This window comes from Simochromis diagramma, unplaced genomic scaffold (genome assembly GCF_900408965.1).
Source record: "Simochromis diagramma unplaced genomic scaffold, fSimDia1.1 OVJJ01000387.1, whole genome shotgun sequence".
In the NCBI taxonomy this organism is placed as follows: Eukaryota; Metazoa; Chordata; class Actinopteri; order Cichliformes; family Cichlidae; genus Simochromis; species Simochromis diagramma.
Genome location: NW_024387152.1, coordinates 6751239 through 6769553, shown reverse-complemented (window position 1 = coordinate 6769553; position 18315 = coordinate 6751239). Strand labels below are relative to the sequence as shown.

Sequence of the window (18315 nt, the reverse complement as noted above, 5' to 3'; positions counted from 1 at the left end):
CATACATTAAAATAAGAACCTATAATACAACAAACATATATAGAGGCAGACATATTATTATCATTTTTAACCATGTATAGTTTGCAGAAACGGCAGAGCTCGGGCTCACCTCCTCGTTGGGTGCCATGATTTTGCTCCCACAAGGCTCGGCCGTGTCGCTCCCCAGGGTTTTGTAGTAGTCCCCAGTGCTGGGCTGCTTGTTGAAACTCCTTGACTTCCTGTTTGAATCCACACGGCGCAATTTGTCGTGGCTCTCTCCAAGAGTCAACTGATTAAGAGATTCAAACAAGAGAGAGAAAGGAGAAATATAATTTATGTTGTTTAACCCACCGACTTTCACAGGAGTACATTAACGCTTTTTTTTAGTTTGAAGTGCATGTAAAACCAGTCAATGAATGATTGCTATCGATAGACTGATTATTGGAATTGGATGCAAAAATGTATAATCATTTATGTTGTGCTGAATTGCATTGAATTATTTTATTGTGACTTATAATCATTGTCAATGCTTTGGGAGTGAACCTTTCATTCTGCGATGCTGTGTACAACATATTTACCATCTTTTATTCCCAGATTAGCCTTCTCTTGTGACCAAAGTGGCTTTATTCACTCACAACACTTCACAACAAGGCTTTAGTTTGGTTCAATAGTCATTGATATTTCATGCTAAATTTGTGGAGCTATAGGACATAATGGTTCACATGCAATGCAACTTTTACACCAGCCTAAGGGAGACCGTTCTTTAAGAGCAAGGTCAGAGGTCACTAACTTGAACCTTTAGTTATGGACTCTCACTTTCCACTCCGACATCTATCCAACAATTGGAGCTGTAAAGCCAGGATATCAAAGCTGGTGTTAAAAGAAACTGTGTGGGTTAAAGCGTGCATATACATGAGAGTTACCAGGTTACCGGACAGTAGCGATGGATGCGATCACATTGCATTATGACTAACATGCTTTTCCAGTCTTTCTGTGGACAGATTTTACTAATGCAAAAAGCCTCAAATTTGCATTTACTCAACTCAAATCAAATTCAATGAAAACTTTTTAAAATTGAAATAATTGATTTTCAAAAGTGTGCACTACAAAATGTGTGTAAAAGACAACACAGCACATTTTTAATGTTTAATGTCAAAAATGAACCTTAAAAGCTTTCAGCTACAAGCGTGCGAGAGTCGTTGACGGAAAAAAATACAATTACTTTGCCTTTCAAATCCAGGGCTAGGCAACAGACTTGCGGTCATTTACATTGTAATGCGTGCATAGGTCATGGCTTCGCACAAAATCCAGACAAGAGCACAGTGTTTAACATAACCAATAATTGACAGCTGACCCCTGACCTCTCCTCCTCTGTGGTGTCATGTTCTGAGTTTTTATAAGCCTATTTAACTTTGTTGACTCATGTCTGCTGTCACAGAAATGGTCCCTGAGCACTCATCAAGTAGGAGAGTAATGTGAGCTGGGGAGTGCTACAGATGGTTTGTCATCCTCCAGGGAGGTGGGTCAACAATAGCAATTGTACAAAGCATTATAGCTGCCCCCCACTCCCATCAGCCACAGAGAAGCATACACACAGACAACCTTTCTTCCCATTATATAGATCTATCTCTCAGCATAAAGTCATATGTTTTATACACACGCACGCACACACACACCCACAGATAGATAGATAGATAGATAGATAGATAGATAGATAGATAGATAGATAGATAGATAGATAGATAGATAGATAGATAGATAGATAGATAGATAGATAGATAGATAGATAGATAGATGGTCAGAATGCCTGACTACTGAAGGTTGTTTAACCTGTTTGTTGTTGAAGAGGTTTAGCACATTTGCATGTAGCCTTGCAAAAGGCACGGTCGTATTAAAATATTTTGACATCCTTTAAAAGTTAAAAGCAAACTACTGAAATAACTTTTTAAAAAGTAAAGTAAATCCAAGTCTAAATTTCAAGCATGACTTTTTATGCAACACACTCATCGTTCATACAGCGGCTTAAACCGCTCCAACCTGAACCTGGAGATAATATGTGAAACAATTTGTAGCATGTTTTTTCTTCATTTTTTTCCACTACGTGACAGCACTTTTTCCTGTTAACACCTTACCTCAGCGCTGAGAGTCCTCTCTTATAGCTCTCCTCCAGTACAGACAGAGTCTCATCCACAAAAACCCAGCAGAGCAAAGAAGGTAGCTGTCACCAGATCCAGAGCTTCACCTCCTCTCTCCTCAGTGCTATGCCTGTCACTTTACCTGCCCTCTCAATTTACCTACAGGTCTCATCAATAACCTATTGGGCCGGCCACAATGCTGGCAGTGATGTCACCACTAACCCGTAGACCAACCACTCCTCAACTCTACCCGTTTCCTCTTATGCAAAACACCAACACCCATGTGTTTCCCTGACCGTGGTCAGTCACATGCAAATCTCCCAGGCTTTAGGATTATGAGAATTTTCTAGCTTTCAGGGCCCAGAATTAGCAGCAAAGATCTCATGTAAGTGAGAGTTCAAAGTCCAAATTTTTCCAGAAAGACTGCAGATGCACCCCCCCCCTCCTAAAATATCTTTTAGTAAGCTTTTAAAATAATTTTTTGCACATGAAGTTCCTTTACTAGATTATGAAATGGCACCATTCACTGTTTCAAGGTGATTTGTTTTCTTTCCGACGTATGTTGCGCACAATGATCTTATGTGTGCTTTCATTGTTAAATGTTAATGATGGCCGCCCAGGGCCGGTCACCTGGGTACAAAGAAGGGAGGGACGGGTGGGGGTACTAATTAAAAGCTCCACATGGCTGACGGCACATGCTCCCAGATACAAATACACACAGAACTCACCATGGAGATGATCTATGGCGAAAGGACACTTTCACTAACTGTGGACTTACTTGATGACAGCGAACAACAACCATACACACGGCCCCTGTCTGAACAATTGATTTTTTTGTTTAGTCAGCTGGTTCTGCTGCCTCCTGACCTTCATATATATATATATATATATATATATATATATATATATATATATATATATGCTTGGTTTGAGTGTTTTGTGAAAGTCAAGTAAACTTGTAACTGGAGAGAGACTCATATATTAAATAAATTCACATGTACTGCAGTGTTGCAGACACTAATGTTTATGCCAGTCCTAATGGCTGCTTCTTGTCAACTACATTTTTGAGTGATCTTGGGCCAGATTAATTACTGGCATTAAGATCAAACCCATCAACCATTGTTTGTGCGTCAAACCAGAGCCCTGCTACGGTAATGAGCATATTCTTTGCCCTCGTTAGCAATGCTAACACAATAACATCATTGTGGGTATAAGACAAGGCACATTGTTACATAAGAGTTATAGCTCACTGATTAGGCACAAGGGAAAATAACAGCTAATGGCTAGTTTATCCCCCCCCCATCCCGCTCCTTCTGTTTCTAGTCTTGGTCACATCATGTCACTTTTGGTGTTTTCCCAAAATTAATGACATCTGAAGTTTAACTAAAAGTGAGCATGTTGAAGCTGATGTTGTGTGAAGTCACATTAAAGAAATCTTCTGCTGGTCTTGCGATATAAATAAGCCAGGCTGTGAAACCCTATCCCTGCTGAGATAAATGCACAAACACTAATTTATATAAATATGGTTGCTTTCATTTTTCTGTCAGATTTTCCTCCATAGAGAGAAAATATTTGCACAACCTCATGGCACTTCCGACAAACAGCTTTTCCTCAGCTGAACCGGGAGCTTACCAGCGTCTCTTTTTTTTGGGATTTGTTGTCCACACGGCGCAAGTTGCTTTTGACTTTAAGGAACTCGGCTGCCAATGGCTCTTGTGGAGGCTGTGGAGCTGGGTAGCTGGGGGGTGGAGGGGGTGTCGGAGGAGACTCTGGGGGAGGTGGTGGGGGAAAGGGGGGCGGTGGTGGCGGAAGCTTGGAGGCTCCATCATCAGGCTCCTCGTTCTTCTTGTGCGTATCGGAGCTGATGTCTGGGTTTAGCATATCCATGTATGCCTGCATGTCTGAAATGGCTGTCTCTGGTGCACCTGTGAAAACAACAGCCTGTTACAGGAAGGAAAATGTGTGCATTTGTAAAACATTCCCTCCAGTCTACATCTGATTACACAACTGAGAGATGAATGAGAAACATGAATGTCACACTAATGACGTCTGCACACAGGCCACTAGGGTGCAGCACTAGTATGGCACCTTTGACATCAAGCGACAGCAAGCAAACTGCTCCATGCTGTTTCCTGCGCTTTGCTGACTGTATTATTGCTGAAATGCCATAATAGTAGAGTCATGATATAGACTGAAGCAAGCCTTTCATGCAACATTCTTATTATGATGTGATTAAAAGTATATGTAGCTGTTGATCTGATCGGCATTTGTCATTCTGAAATGCTTGAAAAAGATACATATTATATCCTTAATGTGTAAAGAGCAGCAGACCTGTGTGTGCAACTGCGCTCAGCTGAGCAGGTGGGCCTCGTGACGTTGTCAAGCTGCTCCTCTTCTCCCCAGTGCTGGACTGACTGGAGTTGGCTGAGTCGTAGTTGGACAGGGAGCTGGATGGTGAACCGATGTCAAAGTGTGCTGCCTGGGCGGAAGGAGGCATGGTGGTGTTTGGGGAGGACAGGCCAGAGTCTGGCTGCTTGTACTCAAGGTCCGTCGAGGGATCCCGGGACAAAACGCGGTGCTCCACACTCTGCGAGGGGACGAGTTTTATGAACATTCAATTTTCACGATTGTTCAATTTATTCTACTTGGTTGTCTGATATATGGATATCATTTCCACATTACTAAAACAAAGCAAAAAGCATTTGTACATCAATTAATTCTTTGTTAATCATTAATAAAACACATCCGGTTCATTAATTTTTAGATTTAGAAAGATACAGGGTCATTATGGCAGGCTCATAAATTTGTCTCTTATTAAAATCTACATGTGCATTCATCAGCTGTTAAATCTCACTGCCACTCAGTCCCTGGTGACTTAACGAGGAGAAGAACAGCATTACAGGCACACTAATGAAACACCTCACAGCTAGTGAGAATGGCTCTGGGGATCTTTTTGCTTTTCCCACAATGCAGGACTCAATTGGCTGAATGCGCCCCATGAGAAAGAGCACAAGAAGAGAGAAATATGTCATCGATGCCAAACGAGCTCTGTGAGAAAGAATTATTCCCTTGGCCACTCAGGAACTTCAGAGGGTTAAGGCCATGGAGAGCACTGTGTGTCAGGTAGCTTGACTAATTATCTGAGTCTGAAGTCTGTCATGGGAGGCAGGTTCATAGAAAGCTAAACATTATTGAAATATCTCCATTATTCTATCTATCTATCTATCTATCTATCTATCTATCTATCTATCTATCTATCTATCTATCTATCTATCTATCTATCTATCTATCTATCTATCTATCTATGGGTGTGTGCATAAAACACATGACTTTATGCTGACTTCTATCCATCCATCCATCCATCCATCCATCCAACATTTACATTTTTTTAGACATGTACTCTTACCATGTTCTCCACAGTGTGCAGATACTTGGCACACTGGGAGTGGCCATTGTATTCGGCCAAGTCTGCTGCAGTGAAGCCATCCTGGTCCCTTATGCCCAGGTCAACTCCATTAACAACAAGGATCTGACAGCACTGAAAAGCAGACAGAGAAAGTTCCAGAGTGGATTGATGTCAGTGTTTGTGAAACAGGCTGCTTAAACTCATCTTCAATTAGCAACGATAAAAACTGTTTACACTCCACTCAGTTCAGTGTGACAGACTCTCAACATGTAAAATGTTTGACATATTGAGTGGATAAATGCAAGGCTTAGAGTACATGTTAACACAAATTGTGTTTTGTTTCACACTGCATCAGACCAGAAAAACACCATATTATATCACCACACATCCTCACTGATCAACTAATTAATGTAAATGTCCTAGCTAAAAGCAAAATACTTAATGTAGCAGTATCATGCTTTTCTTTGATCTTCTCTTAGTTATCATTCATTTTTCTCTCGCTCATGAAAAAGTTTCTGTTTCAAAGTCTACAGAAACTTGGAAATAGTTTAAAGCATGAATTTAACAAGCTTTCTACCAAGCACCAGTGGAAGCTGGAATAAGCTTGTTGTTCTCAGACTGAGCAACCATTGTTCTGCCCTATTGACTTGTGTTTCAGTGAGCTTCTTAAAAGTCCACACTGATCAACTCTTTTGTAAAAAAAGAAAAAAAACATAATCATGAAAAACATAGTTTTCTCTATATACTTCAACAATTCTTGAAAGAGCGCTTCTTTACACATATTCTGCTACTGTGCTGATCCAATAAGACCTAACACACACCTCAAGTTCACCATTCTCTGCAGCATCATGGAGGGGGGTCCCTCCCCAGTTGTCAGTGACGATCTCCCCACCATGCAGCAGAAGCCAGCTGAGGACCTTTGCGTGACCACGACTGGCTGCAAAATGCATCGTCGTGGCTCCGTCACCATCTCTGTCTGTCAGGCTGATCTCCGTGAAACTCATCTGCAGGAAACGAGATGGAGGTTAATGCTTAGCAGTCATCAGAAAGATTTCAGCTGCTTTTGGTCCAATTTTTGTGACTCCAGTAGTAAACGGTGGCTTTGGCACATTTTTCAAGTAAATGATGTAGGAACATTTTGGTTAAAAGTTCAATTATGATGTGACTTCTGGTGATATCACAAGCTATTTTAGATATCACAAGCATATTATACTAATACTACTAATATTAAGTAATTTGCTTAATCATAAATATCAGTATTGTACCTTCACTTGTTCCGTTTAAAAAAAACCCCACATTTGGCGGGGAAAAACTATTCCATTATTAAGACATGATCTACAGTGTTCTGATAGTCCAACGCACCAGCCAGACAATGACAGTGTTGTGGCCCATCTGGGAAGCAGCATGCAGAGGTGTCATCCCATCATTGGCTCGAATGCTCGGATCCGCTCCACAGTCTTTGACCAGGTATTGGACAACCTCCAGATGGCCTTCCTGGCAGGCCAGGTAGAGTGGTGTGGCACCATTTTTTGTTTGGGAGTTGACAAGGCTGTAGGAAAGTGAATCAGTAAGGAAAATGAAAGACTTCTGCATAATAAGAAAAATAAAAACCAAATTGGTGATAATACAGACCTGTAAAATCCTGTTTCAATGTTATGCTTTAATGTATCATGAAAGAAAAATAATCTGGTCCATACCAGGTTCTAAATTGGTTTAAAACAACCGCTGCAGAGCAACAACATGTGATATTTGACGTTATTTGTGTAACAAAAAAAGTCCAAACTTCAGAAGCAGTGTGAGAAAAGCCAAGTACACCACATGATTCAGTAGCTTTTAGCAAAAGTGACATGAAGTGATGGTTTTCTGACATTGTTGTGAAGGAACTTTGCCCCACTCTTATTTACAGTATTGCTTTAGTTCATTGAGATTTGTGGGTAATTGATTGTACGCAGCTCTCTTAAGGTCCCACCACCGTATTTCAGTCAGGTGTTAATGACTGACCAATACATTCTGTTGTAGATTTGCTGATTTTTCATTTTAAATTGTATTTCAATTGTCACAAAGGCAAAAAACGAAACAAAAAAAAATCTCTTTGTGGCAATTCTGACAAAAGATGGCAGTCTTTATACTGAAGAGAAGAAACCTGGCTGTGTCTGCTCCTTACAAGATGATGGGTGTGCACGTTATTTGCCAGCCAAAACATCAGTTTCGTCATGTGTGCACAGAGCACTCTATGAAAATAACCTGAAACAACACAAGCCTTATCTTTTTAAATCTTCATATGTAAGCAATGGTATTAATCTAAAAAACTGAAAGTGTAAGCTGTAGTTAACAATTAGCTGGGACAGGAAAAGATACACTTGTCAGCATCAACATGCAGCTATTTTGAGAACAGAAAGCAGTGATGCACAGCCAGATCCTGCTCACCTTTATTACCCTTGGCTCCGCCTTCAATGCAAAACCTCATCTGATGCTTGTATCCCTTCTTGTCCCAGATCTTTATAGTCACAATGGGAGGTCAGAGAGTGAACAAACATATCTCCACTAAATCCTATAAGGTAGTGCTTTATTTGGACTCTGACAAATGAGCAAGGAGTCTCTTAAGAGGATTATCACTCCACTAGCTTTACCTGGCTTGCTTTGTGCTCGTCCAACAGTGCAAGTAGAAAAGACAAACTGAGTAGCCAGAGAGCAACAGAAGTTGAGTAAACTGAGAGGCAGAGCTTAAGTGGATGGTTGGTTCCTGCAGAGTCAAACACAAACCTGTCGTGCTTTCCCTTAAAAGGATTTGCCTCACTTAACGCCACATGTGAATGACAATCAATCAGGTCCTATTCTGAGACAGGAAGAGTATATGCTAAGGAATAACTTAACCTTTGAAGATCAAAAAAAGGAGGGCCTATTGGGTGACTGAGAAAAAAGCTCCAAGCAGAAAAAGTACATACTAAATATTTCAAAATAAGAAGGGGAAGTAATCTGCATTCCTGTCATCAGGAAATGGGCAGTCAAATTATTTATTCATGAGTGTAACAAAAGTGGGAACAATTTTATCTGCACACAGCCATCCGTGTAGAAGAAAAGTTCTATTTATCATTAATCATAGCTGAAAATCTTGATGGTTACCAGGCTAACAAAGCACAGTCTCCCTTTGTCACAACTCTTCAAAGTGAATAGGCTTGAATTCTCTCTACCAAAGAAGTGGAGAACTGGTGTAGATTTCAAAGAGCTAAGAAAGTGCTTAGCCTTGTGTGACAACACAGCTAGCAAGTGGCACAAGGGACGCTACCTCGTCAGCCACTCATGTACACGGTAACAAAGACCAAGGTTGTCTTCATTACTAGTAAAGTAATTGATGTCACACTAATGGCCTTCTTGCTTGATAAAAGCTTGTTACCCGCTCAGTGGTTTTTCCCATCTGAATAATGAAAAATATCATATGATTTATTTAGCTTCCCAACCTGTGAGTTCTTTGTATGAAATTGTATGTTTTTACATATTTCACAATGGAAATCTGATGGCACAATACTTAGCTCTAATCTGCACCTTTTCTATATACAGTAATTGACAGCACAGCCACAAAGGTATAACTGAAACAGCGATATAAACCAGCGGGAACATACAGGGATGTCTGATGTGGTTCTACATATAAGCAACACTTCTGGCTTATATCTCTAACTGATACTGTGCATGATGAAAACTGAATAAAATATACTTTGTTTGGCTTCGTAACCAAACATTATTCATGTTGAAATCTGTGAAAGTATTTATTGATTCACTTTAAGAAACACACTGCACAGATGTTATCCTGATGGCAGGTGTGCTACCTGCTTGATAAAGAAAGAAGCCTGACAAAGAAAGCTGTGGCTCAGTTGCCCACTAATCTGAAGGTTTGATCCCCAACTGCAGTCTGTGAGATGACGTGACACTGGGTACCTGATTTGTTTTTATCATCTGTGAATGAGAAAGTGAGTGTGGGCTGTAATTTAAGCGCTTTGAGCGGTCACTAAGACTAGAAAAGCACTACAAAAATGCAGCCTGTTTACATTACTGCCCCTCAGTTTAAACCTGTTTTTATTAAAGAGAGCAGAAAGTGGGTCTACTCAACATGTACCAAGACGTTATTAAGAAGATTAAAAAAAAAAAGTGCAGCTAAGCCACAGGCTGACTAAAAAACTCCACTGGCCTGTTTACCCTTTACTTTCCGTGTATCTGATCACGAATTCAAACAACATTATATATAAACAAGTCAGAGACAGAATAAACACCAGTTTTGAGCTGCTACACCTGTTGGACTATAACAAATATGTTTTTCAGAGAAAAATGAGAGAGCGTACACATCTTTAGAAAACACACTTAATGTTCAATAATCTCATTAAGTACTATGGTCTAAATAAATGTTTAAACTAGCTATAATGTTCTGTCTTTTCTTATGTTTTTCAGCAGGGAGGTTTTCCCGTGCTCTTGATGCTCAGATCATCAGATACATGAGCGACACCCGACCCAACACAAGGTTATTTCTTGGAGGGAGAGGACATGCTTTGTTAATAGAAATGGGTTTACATTCTGGATTTCGCTAACCATTTCAGTCATAACCACTCCTGTTTCAGCAACTGCTACGCAACAAATCTGTGAAAAGCAAGAAATGAACAAGCTGATTTGATGAAAGTAATCAAATATTTGATGCTTGTTCCTTCTGCATGTTTCCAGAGGAGGTTAAGGCGGCCACTTTTCTGGATTATCTTAATGCAGAAGTGCAACCTTTTCGACTGCATGAAGAAACTGTGGCACGACCAAAGATCTTAAGCTGCACTAATAGATTGCATAACCTGTCTGTAGCCTCTCACGCTCCCTCCCTCCTTCACCATCTTACATTCATTCACTCTTTTGTGTACTGAGGCTATCAGCAGAGACACAGCCCAGGAGGGTTTTCGTTTTGGTTTACTGGGACGTGGGTGGGGGTGAACTACCAATTTAGATGTGTATTTGAAACCCAACAGACACCCTGGAAGTAAAGACACTAATGTGTCCCGGTCTGATTGCGCACCCAAACAATGATGTTTGTTACCATTCAAAGGGGTGTGTTCTTGCTTTCATGAGTTCATGCGTATCAAGCTGATTTTTTTTTTTTAAAGATTTAAGCTAAATGTTTTATTTATAAGGATCAATAACCAAAAACACACTATTTATCAAACCATATCCACATCGGTCGGTTGCTGATAATTTGTCTTTTGGGGGATACTACAGACAACTGATGAACAGTATTTTGTAGTTTGCAACTGGCGTTAGGCCCTTAATCTACCAAATGACCTCCATAAATACTGATGATGATTTTAAAAAAGAAATTCCAAATTTGGATTCATAAGACGTGTTGTCACTAATTTGCAGTCTAGTTCTTGTGTAATATGCCATACCTCAGCCTTTTCTCCCTGTTTGCCTTCCTTAAGAACAGCTTATTGGCAGCCACAGAGACCATTTCTGATGAGGGTTTAGTGGACAGTAGATGGATTAACTGAAGGTCCCTGTGTCAGTTCCTTAAACTACTTCCTGTTCATCAGGGATATGATTTTTAGTTTCTGTTCATCAGTTGCATGTAGTTTTTAAGGCCTGGCACTTCTTCTTATGTCTTTCACTTGTCTGGTTTCCTCAATTTTTTTCAGGACTTGTTGCATTTTCAGTTAAAAGCTCTTTGAGAATCGCCTTTCTGGTGCAGAAATACTAATTTATCCCTGTCAAACTGTGTTACGTTTGTTATTTTTCATAGATTCAACTAGAAATAGGAACAAATAATGTGACAGGAAACTACTAACAAAGTGCTTAAAGATACAATTAAAAACTGCTCCTTTGCTAAGTTGTTTGTTATGTGTAGACACAAAAATGGTTCATCTCTTGAGTTATGTACAGCTTTAACACTTGAATGATTCATATTTCAGTGTTAAGTGTCTTACAAAACAAAAAAGCAGCCAATCTCCAAAGAAAAATTAAAGGTTGCTCAGAAAGCCTCAAAGACTATTGCTTGCAACTCCTTGGAGGCAAAGTACCAAGAAATGAGGTGTAGCTCAAGACTACTAAGTATAGGGGGAAATACTCTATGAGGTCTTGTATAAACATATTCACTCTTTTGATGATGTATAAGGAGTTCTTTCCTAAACCTTAAACCCATTGGTTTATACTGATGAACAATGCTGTGAGAGTAAAAAGTCCTGGTGATTTTTTGCCTCTTAAAACTCATTAATACAAATTTGCAGCTTGTAATAAACCCTGAAACGACCATTTTATCTCTCGGCTGCAAAATTGCAATCTAAACAATGCCCGAGGCTACTGCTTAGAGAGCAGCTTGTCTTTTCAGATGGATTTGTTTTCCTCATTATCTTATCACCAGTTGGAGCTACTGTGTGTCACCATGGTGATGGTGGTAAACAGCAACAGTGGGAGGGGTGGTGGAGAAGAGTGAATGAAGCCCAGCTATCGGGGAGCTAACATGTCCATGAGACTCATTAAAATTTCAGATGGTATGCGTCCATCTGGGGTGCAAACACACAATATTGAAGGGTCAATGCACAAGGCTCATGCTTGTCATTTTAAGTCAGTCTAGTTCTAGAAAAGAGTTTGGGTTAAAGACTGAGCCATTATTTCATTTCTGTTTCTTTATGGTAGCAGTATGTAATTCTTACTGATAGTTGTTCAGATACAAGCACAAAGAATATCCTTTCACTGAGCAGTTAATGTTTTCTGTTTTATAACTTTTATAGTATGTCAAGTAATAATAGAGCTAGTGATGGCTACAGCAATAAACAAACCAAACAACAGCCACGTGATTGAGCACCTAATCCATGCATGTGGCTCTGGGACGTGTTAACTAACAGCCGTACGTGTTAGCTAAATGCATCTGACATGAGTGCTAAGGCAAACTTTGATTGTAAAATGACGACTGGTTTCTTTAAAAGAAGAAGAGGTAGAAAGTAGAAGAGGTAGAAACTATATATCTATATATATCTATATCTATATCTATATCTATATATCTATATATATATATCTATATATATCTATATATATATATATATATATCTCAACATGTATAAAAGATTTTATCTGGTTTTGCTGCTGCAAAGAACTCAACCAATGACTCCCTCATCATGGCACTAATACAGTGGTTATGAGTATGAGCAAATATTATCTCTGGCACAGATGGGTCTGACACTGCATTGATTAGGGTAATATTCATTAGGAGGCAATCACCCATGCACATATGCACACATATCTTACAATTACTGGTCAATTAACTGTTCTATAGGCTGGTGTTGTATTTAAAACCTGTAATGGTGCTGTCCATGTCTTACCTCAGTAGGACTTGTCTTGTTAAATAAAACAACATTTAAAATATTAATATAAGTTAATGCTAGTTACATATTCACAAATTTGCTGTTTTTCTTAGACTTCAGGTATTAGGAAATCCAATATTTAGGACTTTTGCACTGGTGTTGTTAATTGATTAATCAAATAAATAACCTGATGATTAATTCATTATCAAAACACATTTTTTTCTTACAGTTTACCAATTTTTTAAAATATGTACAATACAATATATACTTAAAATGCAGCTATACAGACCAATATCAGCATTATTACTTAATCAGCATTAATGGTGCAGTAGTGTGCAGTATTTTGGGAAAGTTAAACCACCAAGAGGTTTTTTTTCCTTTGTTTTCAAAACAATATATGAGCATTTACATTGTAATAGGTAGCATTTAGTATCAGGTATCAAATTAAATCTTTAAGTTCAACTTACTTCACCCTAGTGCCAAGTTGTACTCTACAGGCTACGAGTGAAAGTTGGTGTTTTCGGCTATTTCTGTAGCAGACTTAAACATTTTAAACCTCGGAAAAGAAATAAGAGTTGATGCGCTAACCTTAGTAAATCACAGTACGTCATTTATCAGCGTCAGACTTTCTAAGTGGTCTTACTGAGTCTGAAACCTGAATCTGTGGAATTGATCTACTGTTACATATTTCAGAAACAACAGCCCTATGCATTAATTTTCTGTTTTATATTCTTAAACATTTGATTGGATATGCAGTTAAGAAAGTGGACTGCAATTTGTATACATATCGCAGTTCATATGCCCCTCCCCAATTGAAATACAATATTATAGAATTTTTGTTGAGCATTTTAAAATTTAGGTGGTGGCACCCGACTTGCTTTTAGAGATTATGTTCTAAATAAAGAGCATCTGTAGTTCCTGCTCAAAACATCAACTGAAATCCTACAAGTTACCAAAATATATGACTATCAATCAACAGCAGGATAAAGACAAAATTGTGGAGACAATATCATGTTGCTCTTACTTTGGGCTGTGCCCCAATAACAGTCGGAGAGAGGGCAAGTCTCCCTTGGCAGCAGCATAGTGAACAGGCAGGGCACCTGTATTGGTGGGGGTCCCAGGGTCTACCTCACCATTCTTCAGCAGCCAATCGGTGATCTCATGGTGACTGAAGCGGGATGCGAGATGAAGAACAGTGGCACCAGAACTGTCCCTGGCCTGTAAAGCAAACAAATAAGGAACATGTTGAACTAGGGAGTCCTGTAATCCCTCCTTTTAAAATAACTGTGACCAACTGTCAGCCTGACTTTGCATTATAAAATGATGATTTGATAACTAATTTAATTTGAACTGGTTACTTGTTTTTCCAGAAAACAATAACCTCCAGAAAATAGTTGATACCCATACTTTTTTCTAGCCACTTTTACTGGCTACAAAGTATATTGTACTGTTAATAATAATAATAATAATGGATTGCATTTATATAGCACTTTTCGAGACCTTCAAAGCGCTTTACAATTCCACTATTCATTCACTCTCACATTCACACACTGGTGGAGGCAAGCTACAATTGTTGCCATAGCTGCCCTGGGGCAGACTGACAGAAGCGAGGCTGCCATATCGCGCCATCGGCCCCTCTGGCCATCACCAGTAGGCGGTTGGTGAAGTGTCTTGCCCAAGGACACAACGACCGAGACTGTCCGAGCCGGGGCTCGAACCGGCAACCTTCCGATCACAAGACGAACTGCCAGCTCTTGAGCCACGATCACCCTGTTCACTGTTACGGGAAGGGGAATCAATTTTTATTTTCTGAAATAAGTAAAAAAAACCTTCATAACTTACCACAGTAGCAAGAATATAAAGCACAGAATTGCTCTAAGTGCTATAAAACAATTAGCTTTTAACAAGAGGCAGACCAATAGCTAACACAGAAAACCTAAAAGACCAAACTTGTGTGGTCCTTGAACAGACATGTCATCTGTTAACATCTTACTAACACAGATGCTTAGGTCTGAGGTAGTGCACTGCTACAGACTAATGGTGTTAGCATCAAATAGACTCATGATCACAGTTTCGTAACACAAACAAGAAAAAAAGAAAACAAAGGTGAAAGCAAGCATTAAGCACTCAAGTGTACTGAGAGTTTTGACTACATACCAGCCATGTTACCACTTCATCTGTGGGCACTCTTTGTCACTTGAAGATGGAGTGCTTATGACTGTTCTTCACGTGGATAACTTAATACTGCAGGGTTGTAGGACTGTGTTGTACTCATAATAACATAATATGAATTTGTCACTTTGTCAGTTTCACTTTTACCTCTGCTCAAGAAGGTGAAGATAAATGAGACCCATGTGGGTGAGTCAAAGCAAAGCTCCTCCTCCTCCTCATTATCATATTGGTTACATAGGTAAACTCTAAATCTGAATTTCCTTTTAAGGGCACAAATGATGCACATCTGTGTATCTTTCTGGAATATGCTGGAATATGCAGTATACTACAAATAAATATATACAAGAATAACTTTTATGTGTTTATACATTTAAGTGTTGTAAATTGGGGCCACACTAAACTGTAAAACTGTATCTTGATATCTGTATTTCATGAGAAATTATACATAAGGCAAAGTTCAGCTTCATTTTGAAAAGACTTATATCAACACAGAATAACCTTTACAAGGTGTCCACATTTTGGGATTTAAATAGTAAAAGGCAAATCGATTTAAGAATCATCTGAGATTCAAATAAAGCAAAAATATGCCCTAAGATCATTCTCGAATGGATTTTGCACGTCCTCACAAGTTTTCTGCTCCTGTTTTCATATTTTTTTTTAATAATAGAGGTCTAATTTTTATTTTTGCAAGGCATCTTTGATACCTCTTTGATAGAGTTGTGCTTTTTGAGTCTCATCGTTTTGTGGGTCCAGTGGTTTCTTTAGTGACACTGTCAACACTTTACTCTTAATATCAGCAGACAACTCCTGAGTCTAAATGCCAACTCACTAGTCGCCACCAGTTCTTATGTGCCTGAGCACTAAAAAGACACACAGCTGCCCAAGAACTGTGTTAAGAGGGATAGAAAACTCCTCAAACAGGCCTTTGAGTATTGATGTAAACCTCCACAAATTAAAGCTGAGAGATTTAATGTATTACCTAATAAAACGAGAAACCCACTGAATACTTATGGTATGGATTATGTTATTGTGTTGGAGCATTTACTATGACTCCTTCCCAGGTGAAAAAACGCATTGTGCACAAATAGGAACAATAAAAGGTCGAAAAGGTTAATAAGATTTATTTCATCATGTGAAACTTCAACCACAATCCTTACAGCACCAAACACCACCCCTCATTATAATATCAAACTACACTGTCATTATGTGTTTCTTTTTGTGCCTTTTGTGAGTCACTGTTTTTATTGTACAGGAGATATTGGATTTGCAAATCCAGTTTTGCATACTTTATTACCATAGAAACATGACATAACACTGAAAACCAGGTTTTTAGCCTTAAATTAAATTTTTTTTTAAAAAAAGTATAATTTTCTGTGTACTTACTTTACTTCTGGTATTTAATGTAATTTCTTTCATACCTACAACAGTGTTTGAATTTGTTGCATTTCACTGTCTTACCAAAACAATATGAAAACAACTTTCAGGGCCTTGTGAAAGAGGAAGGTCCCTTTTTGAAAAAGACCAGTGGGTTTTTAAACCTTCTGCTTTTATAGTCAAAACCTTAAAGATTACAAGAGAATTAACAACATCATCAGGACATTTAGAGCACACCAAATGGACTTGGGAGCAAAATACCTGACAGTGACACAAAACAACCCGCAAACCCCACAGAAAGTTATGTTAAAATAAAAGCTTAAAGACTTTATTCCTAAGGAGAAGGATTTTAATGTGTATGTTAGGAAAAACGTGTAGGTTTAAGGCACTAAAATAGATATAATGTGCTTTAAGGAGGAGAGCTGATTCAAATGGGGGTTGGAGTAGGCTCCACAGATGAGAAATGACAGCCAAGTCGGATGAAGCAGAGTTAGACTACTGTCTGCTACACTTTTAGACCGATCCAGCTACAACTGTAGTAACTCACCTCTGGCCGACATCCACCTTGGGTCAGTAGCCACTGTAGGCATGCCAGGTTGCCTGTTGCTGCTGCGTCGTGCGCCGCGCTTGCCCCGTTATTTGCCACACAATCGCCCGGCAGCCCTGCGTCCTCCACCAAAAACCGCAGGCAGGCTAACTTCCCCGCCCGGGCTGCGTGGTGGACGGGCGAAGCTCCCAGCGCATCCTTGACGTCGCTGGTCAGCGCATTTGCCGCTAATTGCACTTTTAAAGTCTGCACGTCCCCCTGCCTTGCGGCCAGCAGGGTCTTGTCACCCTCCACCACCATGACTGCTGCAGATTGCGCGACTCCTTCCTTCCTTTGGTTGCCTCCGTTGACCCGATCACCGTGCAGATAGTGCGGATAGGGTCAGAGATGTATTTATAAATGAGTGGATCATGTCAGTAGCCGGGTTAATTTTGGGGTGGGGTGTTGGTGGGAGAGACGCTTGGTTATCGCTCCATGGGTCTTCCTAAAGCGCTGTTCAAATGAAAGATCCCTTTATCGTTCATAAGTTTTTGTTTTCCAGGTAGTGCAATATTTACATGCTGAAATAAAACTTCATACCCGACTGACAAACTAACCTCTTTCTTAGGCTTTGTCTGGCCCGACGTTGTAGCTCAGTAGGTTATCCGCTGTCTGTCTCCAATAGCATCCACCTGTTGCACAAGTTGTGTTCTGGGTTACCAGCCGGTCTAAACTATCTTTTCCCCCCAAATTAGTTTATTAACCTTTTTTTGCTGTTGAATAACTATCGCGTATCATGCGCCCCAGGGAATATTCCGCTGTGTTTTTCTTCCTATAGCAGATGGCGACATGGGACTCAGCGCCTGTTAAATAATCCATCAGGGGGAGGATCACTGAGCCTGTTACAGGTTGCTGCTTTCTGGAAATCGGCTCAGAAATTAAAGGAGCAGTACGTACATGCTACTTACAACTCTGGATATACATTAATTATGCTGCTGGGGTGAAGGTGCTCGTCGCTGCCAGTCAAGATAGACTCACAAGGAAACATTAATTCAGCAATGGACTTTTTGAACACACCCCAGATCCTGTTTGCAAACAGCATTAATATTACATGTGGCAGTGAAATCAGCATCACAGGATCCGAGCGCTTTTGCACACTACAGAGGTCCATCTAGTGGCCTTTCACGGGAGTGTAACCCCCCCCCCCCCCCCACAACCCCCAAAACAAAACAAAAAAAATAACTATAACTATATTGATTGTTATTATAGACCGCATGTTAATACGTCAATTGGAAATAGTTATACATCTTAAATGATGCCAGATTAAAAGATGAACAAGTTATTTCTGAGGAATAAAAACTTGATGTTGAAACCGGATAAATCATGAGAAGTAGTCCTGCCCAA

At 39.6% G+C, this 18315-nt stretch overlaps 1 protein-coding gene across 1 annotated transcript in view; it reads right to left on the bottom strand.

Annotated features, from left to right (window-relative positions):
• espn (espin) overlaps positions 1 to 18035 on the bottom strand; it is a 34805-nt gene extending 16770 nt beyond the window's left edge. The window contains exons 1-8 of the mRNA XM_040047976.1: positions 16933 to 18035; positions 13864 to 14057; positions 6883 to 7069; positions 6342 to 6524; positions 5521 to 5652; positions 4446 to 4701; positions 3747 to 4039; positions 110 to 268 (exon numbers count right to left, since the gene is read on the bottom strand). Of these exons, the coding sequence (XP_039903910.1) occupies positions 110 to 268; positions 3747 to 4039; positions 4446 to 4701; positions 5521 to 5652; positions 6342 to 6524; positions 6883 to 7069; positions 13864 to 14057; positions 16933 to 17232 (1704 nt within the window). The 5' untranslated portion in view covers positions 17233 to 18035. The remainder of the gene's footprint in view (positions 1 to 109; positions 269 to 3746; positions 4040 to 4445; positions 4702 to 5520; positions 5653 to 6341; positions 6525 to 6882; positions 7070 to 13863; positions 14058 to 16932) is intronic.
• Between the last annotated feature and the right edge of the window lie 280 nt (positions 18036 to 18315).